The following is a 20,174-nucleotide window of genomic DNA, read 5'->3' on the forward strand; positions in this document are numbered from 1 at the left end:
ATCAAGTGGGTAAATCTCTTTTGAAATAAATATGAAAGTTCAAATCAAATATGACTAATTCTGATCAAATATATCCCATTCTAATTGGATCTGGTATTCTTAAAGCAAGTCTTGGTCTAAATTGTTGTCGAAACATAGAACAACCCTCTCATTATTTCTTCAAATTTTTAAATAGTTTTTAAGCATTGACAGTAATCATATACTATTTTCCGAATTTTTCTATCAAAAAACTCTTATTTATAGTTAAAAGTAGGGCGATTTCTCAAAAGATACTTTGCTTTATTTTTTCCCAACAATATCTCTAATTTATTTAAAAATAAAAATATACCTCAAAAAAGTTTTTGTTAAATTTTAACTGTTATAGTATTTTCATTGGTCTCATTTATAATTTTTATTGATATATTTATTACACTATAAACGTTAACATCAATCATATCATGGCTCTTTAATTGTCATTGCTCATATATCATTATAATATAATATTTTTAGGTTTATAATTTAGATCATTTATAGTATTTTAGATCATTATAATATAATATAAGCAATTTGAATATTTTTAAAATTAGAAATACTATTTGAAAAAAAAATAAAATAAGGGGTAAAATTGAAAAAACCTAAAATATGATTTTTTTTAGAAAAATCGTCCTTAAAATTATTTTGATATTATTTAAAAAATAAGGTGTTATGCAAGAAGTTCTAAAAAATAAAAATAAAGGTACTCTGCGAAGAAAAAAAGAAAAAAAAAGAATTTGCTGGCCAAGAATAATTGGATCTTCTGGAACCTGCCATGCTTTCCCAGTATCCGAAGGATCCGAAGGTGCGGTGGATGCTTCTCCCCTCCGCAACGCCACAATTCTCCGATGCATTAAACCATGGACGTGTGATCGACAAAGCAACCAAATCAAAGGCCCTCCCGGCGTACACGTGGCACTTCTTCCGTGGTTCACGACAGGAGCCCTGACATTTGACCGGTCAAACATAGCGCCCCAACCTCTGACTTGGACAACCTGACCGTCGCATCCAACGTCTAATGGATTACGACACCGACGAGCCTCGCGGATCAACGGCTCAGATCCAACGAAGCTAAATAATATTCCCACAATTTATTGTAATGAAGGCGCGGAGTCGCCGACGCGTCCGTCCCTCTTCCATTCCACCTAACCCAACCACCCTTCTGCCTCTTACACACGTTTGCATTATGAGGTAGCGATTTTATTGGAGAAGCGAGCGAGAGTTACCGCTCAGCTAACTCCCTTCTCCCAACCTACCCGTTTCCGTCTCCCGATCGATCGCTTCAAATCAAAGCATAGAAGAATTTCCCCAATTTATTGATTGGGAAAGGAAATAACTCCGATTCGTTCTTTTTCTTCCGCCCCTTCCTTTCCTGCCCTCTTCATTTCACGTAAGCCGGAATTGTCTTCTTTTATTTGAATTCAACGTGATATTTCCTTTCTTTTGACTTCTTGGATTCTGTTGTCAACATGTCTAATTGCATCTTTCTTTGGCGAATCAATTGTTGGAGTTGCATATCTTAACCAAGCGCGAATTGTTTGAAATTCTGTATTTATAGGCAGAAATTGTGGATATTATCTTGTTGGGTTTTGATCATATAAGATTGAATTGAGTCGGCTTCTCCTGATACTTTCCGGTCCTTTTTCACTGACTGTTTCAATGACATTTCGGTTGATGCTGCATGAGATCATTGTGCGGTTAGGATACAGAAAGATTATCATCTGATCGGGTTCCACGAAGGAAGCAATAAGAGTGTTACACTGGTCGGTCTGTATTTAGATATACAAGATTAGTGAAGTTCTCACAACCTTGTAGATGATTTAATTTTTAATACGACTATATGAGGAGCTTTTGCTTCACTTTTAACACTCTAGATTTTTGTCATGTGGCATTGCTAGATAACAGATTGGCCTATCAGGTGTGATTAATGACAACTAGGAAAATTAACTGCATTCTGTTACATCAGAGAATCATTCTAGTATATCAATCAGGTTAGTACATACTGCTGTTTGAGACTATTCAAATAAGGTTATTCATAAGTTGCTGCATAGCAATGGTTTGCAACAAATAATAACCCCTTTGTCTCATTTGGTATCTTAGGATCCTGTACTTTGCTACTGTTATGGTGCATTGAGTAATAGGTTAGTGTATGCATGAGGTTTAGTTTTCTATTGTCTTGGACTTCAAAATTTTGATACGAGCCTGCCTGTAACATGATTGGAGATAAAATTTGCAACAACTTGACATCATGAATTATCTAGAAAATGTGCATGATAATTTCGCCATTGACTGTTTGATTGTCTGAGAAATTTCTCAATGAACCAAAGCAATTTGGATTTTGGGGTGCCAACTATATGCTGTTAACTATGTGAGTTATTTTCTGTCATTTATCTCTACTAAGATTTTCATCTGCTAATTCTGAGTTTGTCATATTTTTTCTTGCTATATTTGAACGCATATTTCTGTGATCTTTCTCTTCCTTGTAGCACGTGAAATATGATTTGGCTTATCTTTTCTGTTGCTGGACTTGTTTAAGTCTTCTTTGCACATTTCCTAACATCTTTCAACTGCATTATCTTATCCCATGCTGGTGCTATCTTCAGCTTATAATTAAAATTGTGATACAAGAAGAGTTGTGTTGGCTTCAAAAAAAAAAAAAGAGAGACCATCACATTATGGTCTCAGTTGCATATGAAAGCATTAATTTCGTCATCTCCATTTTTATCACATGGATGACTTTACTTGTTTGGCTTTCTGTCTCTGACAACTGTATCATGATAATATCAATGCAACTTTTAAATGTTTGCTGTTAAATGATGTGCCTGTTACCTTTGAATTCGATTTTATGTTGTTGGGAACTTGTATGATTGCTGTAGATTTTCAATAGTTTCTGACAGACTATTGTTAATTCTAATTCAATTTGTTTGGAATATTGATCGAGTACATCAAGTATTCTATATTGTTTATTTTCTCAAGTGCATAAAAGTGTCATGCACGCTTTTGATATATTCTGACTTAGAACATTTTTCTGTGGGTGGTGGACAACTTCTTTTGTTATTTGTTCTGATTTTCATTTTGACATCCAGTTCAAAATGTCAAGCTTAGAGGAGCCTTTGGGTCTCGACAACATGCCAAGATTGAGTGTTATAGGTAGGCTTCAACACTGCACTTCCACTGCTTGCAGGCCCAGGGTCGATGAAATGGAAATGAGTAATTGCCTAATTGAAGGCAGAGAGTGTAGCTCTTCTAACAGTTGCACGTAAGTTCTACTGTTAAGCCCCTGTCTATTGTTGATCTGTAGCAACATGAATGTTATTTATCCTCGTGGTATTTAGTATATTCTGTTTGACTTTTGAATGATGTAAATTATAAATCTACTTCTTCCTTGCTAATTCTTTTTCCCTTAGCTCAGAGATTTTTAGACAAAAAAAAAACTCACAGGGTTTTGGGATTTGGTGCATGTGATATGGACTCTGTACTCTGTAGTACAACACCCAAAATGGCTTAAGAGTGATGTGTGTTGAACTAGCTTGATAATACACTATTGTTAGGTTTAGATCCATCAGGATGTTCCTGCCATCTCAATAGCTTGTATTGTGATATTAAGTTTTGTCCAGTTTAGTTGAATTATAGGTTGCATTCTCCATCTGTAGCACTTATGGCATCAGATAGGTATTATTTATATAATACAGAAGCACAAGAAAACTATGAGAAAAAGTCACAGTTTATGTGATGATGAAAATTTCTCTTCTAACAATTAATATTTCCCCATTAAAACTAATTTAGACCCTTCACAGATTCATGTAGTTCATAACAGTTATATGTAATAACTAAATTATGCCTTCCAATAAGTATTATTTTTCTTTTTATGATATGCCTAAAGTTTGTCTCTACAGGTATCAATCAGTGAATATTAATGTATTTCACCTTATAAGGCATGTGCTTTATTAACGGTTGGAAAATGATTTTATTTGTTTCTGTTCTAGTATTTGCTTTGGTTATTGGTATTCACCAGTCACATGAAACTATATAATAAAAATTTAAAACTACTTTTGAATTGAACCTTGTAGCATTCACTTTATTTTGAACAATAATGTAAGTTTTTGGTGAAAAAGCAATCTATTTTTGATAGAGCAACAAATATGGGTATGTGCATAAAAATATATGCACCAATTATATAAGCAGAAATTCCAAACAGTAGTTTGTAAGGTATAATCTCTCGAATACCTCACATCTATTTTCATAACAAAAGAGGATCATCAGGAGTTCCTTATAATTCCCTTTGTCATTTTTTTCATAAGATCATAAGAAAATTATCCTAGCTATACTATGACTTAACTATGTGATTTTCTATACCATTCTTCTTAGAATGCAGTTCTACATGACTTAAAGTCTGTCCTATGATTGTTCAAATCATTATTGTTCTATTCCAACATATTTATGTTTTGGATTCATTATTGTACATATCCAAAGGGCTGAGTAACATGTTTTTTTTTATCCCATTGATATCTTATTGTATTTTTCAATTTTAATCTCAAATGCACCACTTAACCTGTTAAATGTAAAAGAAATATTTTCTACTTGAATTATCTATGATAGTTAGTCAGTAATCCTTGATACTTATGATGCGGTGACACATTCAGATAGTTTTTTTTTTTTGTTTGCATATCTGTCGTACAAAGAGCAATTATTCAATTGCCCAGCTAGTTCATTGATTGCTTATTTACTATACTCTTTTACTATAAATTTCCAATACCAATCATATTTTAGTATCCACTCCCAGATGTTCATGTTCTTTTCTCTTTCTAGTGTGCCATTGTAATCAAACTTTATGGACCATTAAATAGATAAGATATAATGTTGGAATATTTGCTTTTAGCTATTCATTTGTAGAACTATTGTCAACTTATTATGCAATTGATTTTTCGCCTCTATTGTTTACTATATATTTTTCTGGTTGTCTGACTTCATCTTAATATTTATTTTCTGTTGGTTACTTCTGAAATCAGCCATATCTTTTTTCTTCTTTCAGTGAAGAATATGGTTGGAGAAGAAAACCAAGGGATATGTTTTCCAGAGATTCCTTAATTTGGAAAACATCACGTAATGATAGGAATCAGATGATATTCAACAAGGTCTGTGTTTCATGGCATATATGAGATTTTCAATATACATCCTCTTGCTTTAGGAATTGCATTAGATCCTGTATATAAGTTTTCCAAGTGCCATGATAGAATTTTGCAAGTGCTCTCAGATTAATTACTTGAACAACAAATTTTGATAATTGGAATACATAGTATTCTTTAATCATTCTGGGTTAGGTTTAATTTATAAATAAAAGAATGGTTCAGATCTGGACTCGATCTATAGTTCTTGAAAAAAGTTCCTTAACAATGATTTTTCCGCTTTCTATCAAAAACTAAATCATAAGCCAAAATTATGACCATATGCTGTCAATTTTCAGCCTGGAAATCAAGTTGAAAGTTGCATACTAATTATTTTACTAATGTTAACAGACGTGTATTTGGAACTTGTAAGAAGACAACATAATCACTTTCTTTAATTTGTCATAACACATCTTATGCAAAATATTCCTTAAAATTGTAGAAAATAAATCTCAGCTTATAGTTACACTATAAAGCATTTTCCTTAATTCACTTTGTGTTTCCTTAAACTAGCCTACTAAAAATAGGATTTAATACAGTGGATTAATATAATAGTTTTCTAAATTGGGTGGTACTTGCATGAAGATTTAGTTCTCAACATAATTGGTTCAAGTTAGAAATTACCTTGAGGCTGCTATTGGATCCAAAGTTCCTTTTTTAACCATCTTCAAAGTTAATTAAACTTTGTAATCAACTAATTTTATGGAGGTAAGCCAAGTTCAAACCATGGGCCAGAGTGACCTTTTCCACTTTTATTTATGAGTGATTGCTCAAGCTAATTAGTAAGGAATCAACAAATAAGTGGAGGTGGCATACTCTTTATACACAACAATGTGTCTCTGAGTAGCTTTCTTTTGTTTCGTGAGTCTATTTATTAATTAGTATGATTATCTTATTTTTAGATTTTGTGGCTCTTGGCTATTCCCAATAGGTATCCTCAAATTTTGACCTGTTAAAAATGCTGTTATGCTTGTTTGTGTTGTAGAGGTGAACCAAGTAATTGAGAATTATTTAATCTGTCACTTGCAGTTCTTCAGAGGTATGCCAAGATATGTGAAAATAGTAGAAGTTGGGCCTAGAGATGGTTTGCAAAATGAGAAGGTCAGTGTACCTACAGCTGTAAAGGTTGAATTGATACAAAAGCTGGCTTCTTGTGGCTTATCTGTTATTGAGGCCTCAAGTTTTGTTTCTCCGAAATGGGTTCCACAGGTAATACCACTTTCTTGTCTCATCATTGAAGCGTCAACGATTCTGTTGAAATATAACTTCTTTAGTTTGGCTTTATCTCCCTATTATCTATGAACTCAAAAACAGCAATGGAAATTCAAAAATGGAACCTATTGTACTTGCAAATGTATCTCACTAGCACCATATCGAATGATTGTCTCTTTTACAATTAAAATAAATAATATCACAAAAACAACTGATCATACAGTAAAATACTAAACTGCATAGAGATCAGGACTCTGTGATCTTACTGAATACATTTCCTGTAATATGTAATATGTGTACTGAGAAATGAGAATCACCCTTGTAAGTAGGTTTTTTGGTGGATCATTAGTGTCTCAGTCCTGGAAAAACTTTCCAGACATACTAAATTCCTTGTCGTAAAAAGGTTATATTGTTAATGAAATTGTCATATATGCTCACCTAAATGTTGAGTAGCAGCTACTTTTTTCTTTTTTCCTTTTTTCCTCCCTAGTGTGGAGCCCTACAAAGACTAAATTCCAAGTGTTCTGCTAGTTAGTAGGAGAAACTATGTGCACAGTGCATACTGTGTGAGAATGCTAAATTTCCACAATTGTTGTCACAAGAACCAGAATATTCTGTTGTAATATTAACAATTGAAGTTGTAATAGATTTATTTGGTATTTTAACTACAGCTAGCAGATGCAAAGGATGTCATGCAAGGAATTAAAGATGTACATGGTGCCAGATTTCCTGTCTTAACTCCAAATCTGAAAGTAAGTCTGAACCTAAGCTTGTACATTAGAATTATTTTTATCCGAATAATAGTTCTTTTGTTACATATGCAATATTCAGGGATTTGAAGCAGCTATTGCAGCTGGTGCAAAGGAAGTTGCAATTTTTGCATCAGCTTCGGAGTCTTTTTCTAAGTCCAACATCAATTGCAGCATTGAAGAAAGCCTTACCCGTTATCATAAAGTTGTTACTGCTGCAAAAAAACTTGCAGTACCTGTTCGTGGGTATGATCTTCCTCCTAATTTTCAATAGTATAATTTCATGTGCTTAGTCATATCAGCTATTAACTTTTTTAAAAACATTTCTTTGATATCTATCTGCATATTCTCCAAATATTCTATAATCTATAGTATCCATTTGTTTTTAAGTTTGTCTTTCTTATTTCAGCCAAAATCGTCAAAGGCAGATAATCTGTTTTTCATTGAGAGAGAGAAAAATAGATATTATAAACCATCTACAAACAGCTAAAAGAAATAGAAGGATAATCCAAATTCCAAAATATAAACAAAAAAAAAACAACATGGAGAGAGTAGGAATAGGTTATACCACATGGAAAGATTGATGTGGGCAACAAATAGTGTTGTCAAAGTAATAAGGCATTAAAAAAAAATCTAGGAGCCTATAGGAACAGAGTAAGTAATGGACAGCATTGAGGAGGCAGGTGGGCGAGGGATTAAGATCCCCTAGAATTTATTTCCTTCAAGACAGCCCAATATGTTGCATAAATTGAAGCACCCATCCAACTCTGTGTCTCCTCTTGGCCCAATTTGTGGGTTTGATGTGAAACAGAGAAGAGGATGATAAGGTTAGCTGGTCGTAGGAGATGAGAGAGAAGATTTAAGGAAGAAAGAGAGAACACTAATGGGGAGACAAGTAGGCTACTGTCCATAAAGTAATTCAATTTTTCATTAACAAATCATAAATCTGTACACTACTAAAGTCCTCTTGCTAGTGTACTGGTGAAGGCACATATAGGTCTTTCACTCACAAATAAACAGGAAAGAAGAAGAAAACCATTGTGTATTTTCTTCTCTCAATTTCCAGCCAATAACTTCTTTAATTCAACTGAAGACTGTCTGAAAGAAACCTTCCTAATGCAGTCCAATGCATATTATAGAGAAAATCTCACTATTTTTGACTTGGCTGTATAACTGGCTATAGCAACCTTCTCAAAGTGTTGCATAGTGTTCTTCTTGTGAGATATTACTGATTAGAACTATGGATAATGAAGGATCTTGCCTTATCAATTTCCCGTGGTAGCTGTATTCCTGAGTGTTATCTTCAAACTTCAATGCTCATTTGCTGACACCCTGCTATGACTGATTAGTCACTGAATTTATGCACCTTAAATTAAATCTTTGGTGTTACAGAACTTTACATTTCACTTGTCGATGTTGCTATTATCATATTTATGCATGTTACTGTAGATCAATTTATGGCATTTGCAACATTTTTATTTGTTATGAACGCATCAGGACTTGACAAATTTTAATTATAGGTATGTATCTTGTGTCGTGGGTGTCCTGTTGAGGGACTTGACATTTGCTACATTTTTATGGCATTTGCAACATTTTTATTTGTTATGAATGCACCGGGACTTGACAAATTTTAATTATAGGTATGTATCTTGTGTCGTGGGGTGTCCTGTTGAGGGAGCAGTGCCTGCAGAAAAGGTGGCATATGTGGCAAAAGAGCTTTATGACATGGGATGCTCTGAGATTTCTCTTGGTGATACCATCGGAGTTGGTACTCCAGGTAAGATTTGCCCACTTCCATTGTCATGTAGTATGTAAATTATAGCAAACGCAAAAGAATCTACAGTATATGCTGCCTAAGAATGAAGGATTATTTTCCATTTTGGTTTTCTTAGCACCATGTTGTTGATATTAAATTTTCACCAACAAGATTAGATGAAATATATGAAGCATCGCCAGCTTAAAACTTTAATATTTTGTTCAGAATGCATGATCTCTTCCTATTTAGAATTTTAATGTTGTAACAGCACAATATAACAACGAGAAACTTGCACGATAAGATAATGCATTATTAGATGTTGACTAAATCTAAGTTTGATCAGCTAAATTAAATTTGTTTAGAGGAGTTTATAAAAGTTCACTTTTATCCATGACTGTTCTGTGTGCAAAAGGATCTCACAAGTTGGATGATGACAAATAAACAAAATGAATTTTCAAAACCATCATCTGCAACTCTAAAGTTTCCTGGAAACTGATCTTACAGTTGACATGCCAGATAAAAATGACTTTTGACATGCTTGCAAACTTATACTATAACATCCACTATATTGATTTACCTCTTCCAGTGTACAAAACGAAAAGTATCATATATGATCAATCCTAAGAACTTGACAAAATCACATATGATCTATTCCAGTGATTAGAATCACCAATATAACTATAATGAGCTCTTCCTTAGAAGTTTCTGAAGTTGTCTGGTAGCAAGTGCATTACGGAACCTACCAATGTTTTAACCATTAATAGAAATTTGAGGTACAACCTAATACCCAACTAAATCTAGCACAATACTTTAAATTTCTTGACTATCATTTGGAAGATTAATCTCTACAACTAATCCATTTTCCCATAGTTCTGAAAACACCCATAGCGCATAAAGAATATGGGTAATAGGATTTGGAGAAAAATTGATCCTATTAGAATATAACCTTCTGGAAGCAGGTTGGCAGCAGATTTGGATCCTTGGGCAGTGTCCATCATCACAGCAGCAGCTGCACCACCACAGCTGCAATGCCGACCAAAGCTGAAACTGTGACAATGAAGCATCGTCGATGAAGGACAGCATTACAACTTAATACCTGGAAGCACAAAAATTTACCTTGTGATAAGATTTTCCTTTTTGTGATTTCAGCCCTCAAAATTGGGCTCCTGTGAAATAGTCATAATCTATTATTAGCAGGCTCAAGTTCCTGTCCAAGTTAAATTTATACAAAAGAAAAGAACTTTGGAAAATTCTACTTACATCATCTGCCTGTTATCATAATCATCATTGTAGAAACATAATCATTCTATAATATAATTCCTTGTAAGTCCTGCTCTCAAGAGGTTACAACCGACCAAAAGTCCATTGCGTCTTACATGAAATTTCTTGTACTTAGGCACTGTGATTCCAATGCTTGAAGCTGTAATGTCTCTCATTCCAGTCGACAAGATTGCAGTTCATTTTCATGATACTTATGGCCAATCACTCTCAAATATTTTGGTTGCCCTCCAAGTAAGCAGACTCATCCAGTCTTTCTTATGTATGAATGTGCTTCCATTTTCTGCTAAAATTTTATGTGGCTTATTGAATACTTTTAACAGATGGGAATCAGTGTAATTGACTCATCTGTCGCTGGTCTGGGTGGATGCCCTTATGCCAAGGGAGCTTCTGGGAATGTTGCTACGGAAGACGTAGTCTACATGCTTAATGGCCTTGGCATAAAAACCAATGTGGATTTAGGCAAGCTTATGGCTGTTGGGGACTTCATTTGCAAGCATTTGGGGCGTCAGTCTGGATCAAAAACTGCCACTGCGTTGAGCAAGATCACCGCAGATGCCTCTAAGATTTAATGTGAGATGTCAAAAGTGAACCCATTAGCTTTGTTATCTACCAGAGGGCTTCCCTCCTACAAGGGTTTAGTCGGAATAATAAATGTTTGTATTCCTAATGAAAGAAACTATAAACATCTACAATGTATCGGAAAATGTTCTAAATAACTATAAAATAATTGCAAAGTCCATATCACCAATGATATGAAATATTGAAATGTGTGCTTGGCTGCTCCTTTGGTAATTTTTATTCTTTTTAATTGAATGTTTTTCATGATTATTTTTGGTCTGTCTTTCACTTTAGAAGTGCTATATGTACTTTCCAAAAAAAAATATATGATTGATGGGATAAGAAGTACATAGCACATATGTTGCTGAGGATCTTAATTCCAGAATCTAATGCAATTTTTATTGTGTCAAAAATGAAGTATTTGATAAATTTACACTTAAAATATTAACTTGATAGTGATATACATGGTGATGTATCATATTGACTGATCAAAGATCGAACGTGCTGTATTATCTAGACCAATCTTATCAAAGAAATCTCAATTAATTTTCATGTGTTAATTTAAACATATCTCAATCACATGTGAGGGAAAGTATTAAGAATGTAAATTAGGATCATGTCTCATCTAATGATCATTGAACAAAAATAGTTTTAAGAGCAACACATTCTATTTGTTCACGCTCAATGCTCAACAGAAGTGTTATGCTGGTCTACATCTTTTCTTCAAGTCAGTTCAATTAATTGTGTAATGGTTGGAATTGTTTGCTTGTTTAGGCTAAGAATTAAGAACAAGTATAGCTTAAACTGATTTCTTTTAAATGCTTCAAGATGGATCATCAGACAACTATATGAAAATATTCCCTGCTGTAGCAACTTCATCGAGTCCAAACTAATTGCCAACCACAAATGAAACAAGATGCCGCTGGATATCGACGAAATTGATCAACCATATAACATCAAAGGTAATAATGGCCAATTCCACGAGGTTGTAAGTTTCGGCTAACAAGGAAGAAGTTATCAGAAGATAACGTAGACAGTAAAAGCCTGAATCAGAAAGTAGTTATCTTGCATCAATTTTCATGTAGAAGCAGCAAAAGGCAACCGAAGATGAGAGTTAAAAAGTTTCCAGTCTATAATGTGTACAACTTAATACAGTTCAAACAGAAGAACACTCTCAAAACTAAACCAACAGCAGTGCACACATATAACCTTTGCTTCTCTGTTATCACAATTTACACAACTTTCCATAACCATCACTGTTTGTGTTCATTGTGACAATTTATATCAACATTTATTTGACAAGTATCAGGTATCTTTACTAGGCAAACCGTCCTAACATCTGATTCAGGCATGCTTGCAGTCCAAAGTGCTGCTTTATTTTTGCACAGGTAACATTATGAAGTTCCCTGACTTGAAAGAGTTTTCAATCACCTGCAAGAAGAAAAGTAGGAAAGCAGACTTTTGGCATTTGCACTTACAGAAGAAACGAAAACCAAAGTTTCAAAAGAGTACAACATGTTTATGAAGTGAAAAAACACAGAAATATATCTGCGTAATAAAAGACAGCTTTTCTCCTGGTTGATAACTTGGGACTCTGATACCATGCAGCATGTGTTGCTTTCTCTTGACCAAAAATGTGATGTACCAGAACCATCGACAATCCAGGTATACACCGATCAAGCAAATGGACATCATTACTATTATACAGCAAGCAGAGAGATGGCCCAGCCTTTTGTCCTCGGACATGATCAAGGCAATCTTCCCAACTCAACCAAGAAATAGTTTTGGGAGAACCAAAGACATTCTTTCCTAGGATCTCACATGCCATGCATATGGAGGGAGGCTTCTAGTCACTATTGGTAAATTCTGAAGACTGCTGTTATTATATTCAAGATCAGCAAACATGCAAAATCAATCAAACTAAATTCCCTATCCGATCAATTCTAATGATTTTTCTCTTCATAAATCACCTTAAACATTAGAACATGAATTCTACAATACATGTTTTTTTATCACCACTAAACGGTCAAAATCTACTCAAAATGAACAATGGCTAATCGGCACCTTTAATATTGAGCATAGTATATTTCCAATTTGTGAACTTACTTTTAGAATCAAAGGATTGCATAAGAAAGCAAGATTTGATCTACCTAATAACAAATATAACTGAATTCATGGATAATGTATGGTATATTCCTTTTTGTTTGCTTTTTATATTTTTTTCTGTCCTGCTTCATTTGTTCTTATCTTCCCCTCTCTTTGGGTTCCTTCAATCTTTCATTTGCTTCCTGCACTCATCTCGATGTTTTGAAATTAATCCTCTCAGAATTGTGTAAAGAAAAAAGAAACTTATGGTGCCGGGCACAAAGTGATGATATTCATGAGGCATCTCTCATGAGTATGCATGCATGTGCACATATCTCAGATAACGAAAGCAGCATGGATAAACAGAGTCGTGTCCTCAAGGCATATTGCAATCGTAAACATGGCTCTGATCGTAAACAATTAGGACTTTGGAAAGTAAAAGGCTGTGGCTTTCGTCAAGTGGTTCACAAATATAATAATATAATGGAACACTGTTCTCTTAGGATTTGAACGAAGGGGATAATTCCATTATCATCTCCGATAGGGTAAACAAAAATAACATGAATGAGGCTAGTATTTAGTTTCACCATGCTAGTGAATCAAAATGATATGAGAATTTAGGTCACAAAGAGAGCCATAATCAACTGTGTAATTTCAATCATTCTCACGAGAATCGACACTGGAGCAAGCACTATCTCTCCGTATACATGTAGTCCGTTACTTTACGTTAGAATTTTTTATTTCAAAAGGAGGAAATTTGGAACGGTTAAAATATACATGATGTCATGGAAAAAATATCGTCTAATCAAGCTTTATTGAACAGAATATCTGGGGAAAAATTGGGGAAAAGGAGAAAAAATAGTCTCTCAAAGTCATTGTATTCAATACATTCTTTAGTGAAATGCATAAACCAAAAGGTATAATCAATAACACACAAAATTATAACGAAAGAAAGCAGCATTCATTACCTTGCCATGCACTGGGGTCATCATCCAACAGTTTAAAGTCCTGAAGTTCCATGAAGTTCATCCATGGCTTGACCCAGACTTTAGCCTCATAATGATTCTTTTTTCCACAATCATTGGTTTGAACAGTCAGGTAGTACATTTTACCTGCCACAACTTGCTCTTTTGCCTTCAATAACTGTATGAACTCAAGAAGAGCATTCTGCACCAATAACACCCAATCAACTAATTGAGAACAAAACAAAAAAAAGATAAATTACGTGTAGCATTTAGGAACAAATAGTAGAAAAATTATGAGAGCACGATCATCTAGTCTCAGGTCGACCTTAATGTCAGTCAAGAAGTTCATAAAATCTTCAGACCTCATATAGGAGATTCAAAATCAATATTCAAACTGTTCATATTGATCCATTTAAAAGATTATGACATTTAAGTGAAGTAAGCCTTCACTTAACCCGATGATGGGTTAGTTTATAAAATTTCCGGAATCTCATATAGGAATTCCAAAATCAAATATCCAAAACATTTACATGCTTCAAAATATCTCCATAACATATGATCACAGTCTTCACAATTTTACACAAGACATGTGCATATAGATATATAAGAATTCTTGGCATATAAATCCATTCAGCATGTAAAAAGGTTAGGATTTTGCAAGAGTTTTTCAACATTGAAGGCCTTTACTTCAAACTACAACAATTGTGACGTAAATAGTTTTGAAAGATCATGTAACATAAGTGTACCTGAGCAATATTTGATGTCTGCATAACATAAATCGATATTATATTGATGGCGTGTGCACATATACACAAGCAAATTATACCAATGGTCTAGAAAATAGCACTAGGACAATAATCAAATCCACGGCTACTCAGCTTATCTCTTTCTCCAAGCTAACCCTTTTACTTAAAAGCCAAATCTTTTTATTCTTTTATCAATACTATTCCATCTATATGCTTAAACCCGTATATGACACATGATCTGTTAATTTATATTTTTAAGCCTCTTGAGATATTCGAGTTAGTTGATGCATTGTTGCACAAGTGATAGGTCTTAAGTTTGAGTCAAAAGTGAATGGTCTCAGTTTGAGTCCGTATGTGAGTATCATGTACACTATTTGATGTAATGGATTTTTTTTTACATAAATTTATATTTTTAACACTTTCCTCACTTGTGGATGGTAGATGGCTCAAATCCGATATGCCAAAATTAATCAGAGATTTTTTTAATAAATATAGATTCGAGAAACCTTTCACTCAAATATCATCTTAAATTTGCAATCAATATCATTGTATCTAAAAGGTCAAATTAATAAATGAGACATGATCTATATTTTATTCTCTTAAGTCTTAACGCTCATTCTCATGCATGGGTGAAGGGTGGTTCAACAAAACACGTGGAAATTAATTGGAGATTTCTTTTTTAAGTGTGCTCTGAACAATTTTGAAGCTCTGAAATCATTTCTAACAACCAATTGATAAGGTGAAGTCTTTCCCCTTTGTTTTTCCTGACACTAATAATCCAGCAAAGAACTCTGTTTTCAGACAAAGATTAAAGCTTTAAAGAAGGGAAGCCTGTAGCCCTCCCTTACCTGCTTCTTGTTGTACTCCTCGACGGCGAAGCGAGCAAGCCCTTGGATCTCGGCGCTGTTCTGGAATCCTTCACAGTCGTGGATCCCTCCCTGGTTGCGCATCGCAGCAGCACCTCTGGTAGCTGCTTCGTGTCCAAAACTGAGAAAGAAGACCAACAGCGATACCACAAGGAACGCATACGGATGGGCGGAGAGGGAAGCCATGAATGAACGTCGGCCTTCCACCAACAGAGACCGGAAATATAATGCTTCGAATCGCACGGTAAAAGCCAATCGTTGCAGGCTGAAACATCGAGGTTAGCTCCTAGATAATGCTCCTGTGTCTCAGCCGAGCCACCAGACAGGAAAAGAATGAAGATGTCAAGCGATTACAGGCGTCGAATGCGCTATTGCCTGTCCGGACAGATGCAGCCAATTAATAGGTAGCGGATCTTCCAAAGTGGTTTTTCTCGAGCGGTGGATTGGACCCGTTAAGAAAGTGGAACGAATCCTGGGTGCGGAATCCGCTAAGAGTGATGTGATCAGTGACGCAAACGATCCAATAAAATAAAGAGAGGTTGGGCGAAGGAGTTCAAGAAGATGAGATGATGATCTAAGCCATGGCAACCACAGTTGATTGTGTAGTTGACAGGATAAATCACAATTATTCTCTTTTATTATATGGTTGAGATTAAATTAGGCTGAGATAATTTCTAAAGTGAAATGGTTAAAGGTTCAAATTTTCATTCTATAAATTAATTACTTTAGCAGGGAAAAATCTTGATGCTTGACATCAAGGTTGTGAGATCAAATTTTATCTTCATCGATTAAATTAAAATATAAAATTTCTTTCTCATAAACCTAATTGTACTAATCAATAAGTGAGTTGATTTCGATAAAGTTATTTTTCTTTTTTCAATAAGAGAACACAATGTTATTTTATTAGTCCTCTTCGTCACTGACGTATTAAATAGAAAAGTGAGTTTCCTTCCTGAAGAACTGAAATTTTACCCACCAACGTGTGAATTGATTCTCATGAGCTTTTTTTCTTTTTTTCTTTTTTGAAGAAAACATTATAGGGTATGGGTTATAATTGATAAATATTTAGGAGTCCTAATTAGATTCAAAGTATTTAAAAATTAAAATTAGGATTACAATTTTAAGTAAGAAGAAGAGTCCGAGTGAATTATGATTTATTCTTATAATTATGTTATATATCTTAAGGTCCAATAAGGGAGAGTTATGGAGGAAAATACATACCAAGAATTTAGAGAGAATTAAGTATTGTTAGAATAGATTATGGTTGTTCAAACTCAAAACCAAGTTAGATCCAACCTAGTTCTTCTTTGAGTTGTTTTCGTAGAAACTTTGTTTTGTCAAACAAGGGATATCAAAACCAATATGTAAAACTACATCGGGGGCACTCCCGACAAATGACCCTCTAAAACTTAAGTCGGTAGCCAATCAGATACATCAAACTAGTCAAATTAAGAGTGTCATGTACATTGCGACTTCTTTTTGTAATGGTCACTTGGAGCGATTTTACTCGTTTATTATGTAATTCATATGATAACGAAAGGCTTACAATTCAACCAAAATCATCGTCACTCAGCGCCGAACCCAAGATTGAATAATTATTTTCACATGATGCTTATCAGTGATGGCTAATTGGCCTTATCAATCAACCTACCATTGTGAATTGGCCTTATCAATCAACCTACCATTGTGGGTCTGAGTGGTAGAAGACTGTTGGCTCATCGATTATCTAGAGCTAACGCATTCTCCACATGATCCAATAAGTGTAGACCATTATGGTTGGCTGGTTGGCCTCATGTTTCTAATGTGTTGATTGAATGAGATCAAACATATCATGTGTGGAGCTGACATGTCGACCACCTCAATTTCGCCATATCACATGCCCTCCACTTCTCAGAAGAGCATCAAATTTAGGTTGAAAAGTAGAGTCAGCATAATAATATAGGTGTATAAAAACTGACATGGTTGAGTACAATAACAAATGGCGAAGAATGCATTGGGCCTACACGGCTAAGGGTGGTAGAGATCAATGGAGAATGACGGAGAATGCATTGGGCCAACATGGTCGAGCGTGGTAGAGACAGATAGAGAATGGTAGAGAATGCATCGAGTCGACATGATCGGGGTAGTAGAGATCAATGGAGAATGGTGAAGAATGCATCGGGCTGATATGAGTAGGCATGGCAGAGACAAACATAGAATAACAGAGAACACGCTGAGTCAATATGGTCATGTGTGGTGGAGATCGACGAGGAATGGAAGAGTGCATCGAGTTGATATGTTCGGGCATGATAGATTGATAGAGAATGATAGAGAATGCACTAGATTGACATGGCCAAGTGTGTGCACATGTTGCATATGTCTCTTCCTTTGCTGAGTAGGAAAATCTAAGCAAATCTGATGTGATATGATGACTAAGCATGTATCGTACTCATCCATTGATAAGTCGACATGGCACATTCATCGTATACTGTGTGCCCCTAACGAAGATCGTGGTGGCGACATGTCCTAAGATGTTTTTGATGGTGCCAAGCACCCCATTATCTTTACCATATTCAAAAGCCAAATGAGCAAATGGGCAACAAAACCATCATCCTTAGACACTATAAATAATGACTCTTCACCACTACTGTTCTTCACTTCAGCTCACAGTTCAGACAACCAACTCAGACTTCCTCCTTCAATAGATTCAAGGTCAAAGATGTCATCCTTGTTCTCCTCTTCTAGCGCCTTAGACTTGGATAGGTCACTGGTTCCATCACCACCCTTAATGTCAACAGTAGAAAATTTATCCTCAAATGGAATTGAGTTAGCTGTGCCAACAAGGGCTGTCCTCTCAAAGGTGAACACATTATGTGGTGTGGCTCTTCCTTCGATAGTGGAGTCTTTCAACTTGGACACTATGGTGTCGACCTTTGAGCTAGAGATTCTCTGAGGGGTCTATCACATTTTGATCGAGTTCAAACTGGTACTTGCTTAGTTGGGTGATCAACCTTATATGTCGCGTCGTATATTTTGCACAAGACGCACTAGAGGCATGATTTCGCTTTACCCTCCATCCTTTTCTTATTGAGGTTTTTAATTTTTTGAAGTCCTCACCTACCTAAATAATGCCAAAATCCTAGTGTTTTCTTATAGCATTTGTCAGAAAATGTGCAAGGACACACATCCCCCCAACACTAATATGTTGAATCTTGAATTTTGATATTTAAACTAATTAATGAGTTTGTTGGACTAATATGCTTTTGAGATAAAAAGATATAAGAAAATACTTTGATCATGGACTAGAACCATCAAAAAATCAATTATTGAGCAAAAAAGTCGAACGTTATGTCAGAAAATTATCATATCAAAAATTGGATGTTAAACTAGAGGATTGGTCGACGTGCCAAAAATTGGACTTCATGCTAAAGGTTCAAGCATTGTGTCAAAAGGATCAGATATTATCAGGAAAAAATTGACATGCTGGTGGAATAATTGATATGTCGAAGAATAGGGTGATGTGTCGGAGGTTCAGACAAAGTGTAAGATCGAACGATATGTTAGAGTAGCATACAACATGTCAAAACCTTTGTAAATGTTTCAGATATATGGTTGATTTGTTAAAATCTTAATTGAGATCATTGTGGGTCAATTTAAGTTGGTATTGAGCTGAAACAATGTCAACTTATCAAGAAAATTATTTAGCTTAAATCCAAGCTAAATTGAGCTCGTTAGAAAGAAAAACCCATGGCCTAAATCAGGCTTAGGTAATGATACTACCAAGCCCAAGCAGTATACCACCTGACTCAATATACAAGCATTGCTTATGCTTTGTCAGCCTTTTCGATGATGGTACCGCTTTGCAGTGTGGTTGCGACAATCATACTATTTAGTGTTGGCGGTAGTACCATCCGTAACCTAAAATTTCAATAATCTAATTTTTTGGCTTAGAGCTATAAATAGCCTACTCTAGCTTAATTGGTAGAGCAAGCTAATTGGTAGAGTATCTTTATTTTTTTAAACCAATAAAGATGCTTATTTGAAATCTTATATTTGTATATGAATCAGATTTTGAATTCATTTATCATAGTTATAATATTTTTGAATAGGTTTATAATGTTCTGGTGGGAACGTCAAAAATATTATAAGCCTATTCAAAAATATTTTTATTTGATTATTATTATTTTATTCAAAACCAATGAGGTTGGATAATTTTTATTAGGTTTTAAGTCTATTTACTTTACTCGTAATATTTTTTTGAATAGATTTATAATATTTTAATAAAAATGTTAAAAATATTATAAATCTATTAAACATTAAAGGGATATTACATCGGTTTAGCATAGTGACAATTGATCCAAATCGAGAGATGGATTTATTTTCCTCAGCTTCATTCATACGGTGGAATGGAGTACACTTATCAGTTATCTTATCATCATAAAATATTTGAAGATTTATAAACAAAAATAGAGATACCAGACCTGACTTTTCCGGAGAATTCATCTTTCGCTCTCGTCTCACGTAGTAAGCTTGCATAAACTCTTGGGAGTCCTCTGATCTATGATGACAAGTTGCGGCTTCTTCTCTTTCCTTGTCTTCTATTCCCATTTTCGTGCATGGCATTGGGCCTTGGAAAGAGAGATGAGGCGAAGGTGACGCATGCCGTGAGCTAATGCATTGACCCCTATCATTAATCCTGCTGGGACACGCTTCCCAGAGAGAGAGACAGAGAGATGCTGTGGAGTTCCGTTTGTCGTCTCCCCCCTATGTAAAAGAATATATAGGTGACAGAGGTCAGAC

General features: G+C 34.8%; 2 protein-coding genes across 2 annotated transcripts; one reads left to right on the forward strand and one right to left on the reverse strand.

The window, feature by feature from the left end:
* Positions 1-1,138: 1,138 nt before the first annotated feature.
* LOC135641574 (hydroxymethylglutaryl-CoA lyase, mitochondrial-like) lies at positions 1,139-10,923 on the forward strand. The gene is made up of 9 exons (XM_065157032.1): positions 1,139-1,402; positions 3,099-3,271; positions 5,045-5,147; positions 6,207-6,386; positions 7,061-7,141; positions 7,221-7,384; positions 8,779-8,915; positions 10,291-10,406; positions 10,496-10,923. The coding sequence occupies exons 2-9, from the start codon at positions 3,105-3,107 to the stop codon at positions 10,742-10,744; spliced, it is 1,197 nt and encodes a 398-aa protein (XP_065013104.1). The 5' UTR covers positions 1,139-1,402; positions 3,099-3,104; the 3' UTR covers positions 10,745-10,923.
* Positions 10,924-11,841: 918 nt separating this feature from the next.
* LOC103971041 (cysteine proteinase inhibitor A) lies at positions 11,842-15,663 on the reverse strand. Its single transcript, XM_009384976.3, has 3 exons — positions 15,378-15,663; positions 13,787-13,985; positions 11,842-12,164 (listed from the first exon to the last, which is right to left on the reverse strand). The coding sequence occupies exons 1-3, from the start codon at positions 15,579-15,581 to the stop codon at positions 12,157-12,159; spliced, it is 411 nt and encodes a 136-aa protein (XP_009383251.2). The 5' UTR covers positions 15,582-15,663; the 3' UTR covers positions 11,842-12,156.
* Between the last annotated feature and the right edge of the window lie 4,511 nt (positions 15,664-20,174).

This window comes from Musa acuminata, chromosome BXJ3-6, assembly GCF_036884655.1.
Source record: "Musa acuminata AAA Group cultivar baxijiao chromosome BXJ3-6, Cavendish_Baxijiao_AAA, whole genome shotgun sequence".
In the NCBI taxonomy this organism is placed as follows: Eukaryota; Viridiplantae; Streptophyta; class Magnoliopsida; order Zingiberales; family Musaceae; genus Musa; species Musa acuminata.

Bases quoted from the DNA above. Each gene is read 5' to 3' on its own strand.
- LOC135641574 (XM_065157032.1), top strand. From the start codon at position 3,105: ATGTCAAGCTTAGAGGAGCCTTTGGGTCTCGACAACATGCCAAGATTG. The intron at 7,142-7,220 runs GTAAGTCTGAAC...TGCAATATTCAG, and splicing joins TCTTAACTCCAAATCTGAAA to GGATTTGAAGCAGCTATTGC. The intron at 10,407-10,495 runs GTAAGCAGACTC...TACTTTTAACAG, and splicing joins ATATTTTGGTTGCCCTCCAA to ATGGGAATCAGTGTAATTGA.
- LOC103971041 (XM_009384976.3), bottom strand. From the start codon at position 15,581: ATGGCTTCCCTCTCCGCCCATCCGTATGCGTTCCTTGTGGTATCGCTG. The intron at 13,986-15,377 runs GTAAGGGAGGGC...TTATTGGTGCAG, and splicing joins AGGAGTACAACAAGAAGCAG to AATGCTCTTCTTGAGTTCAT.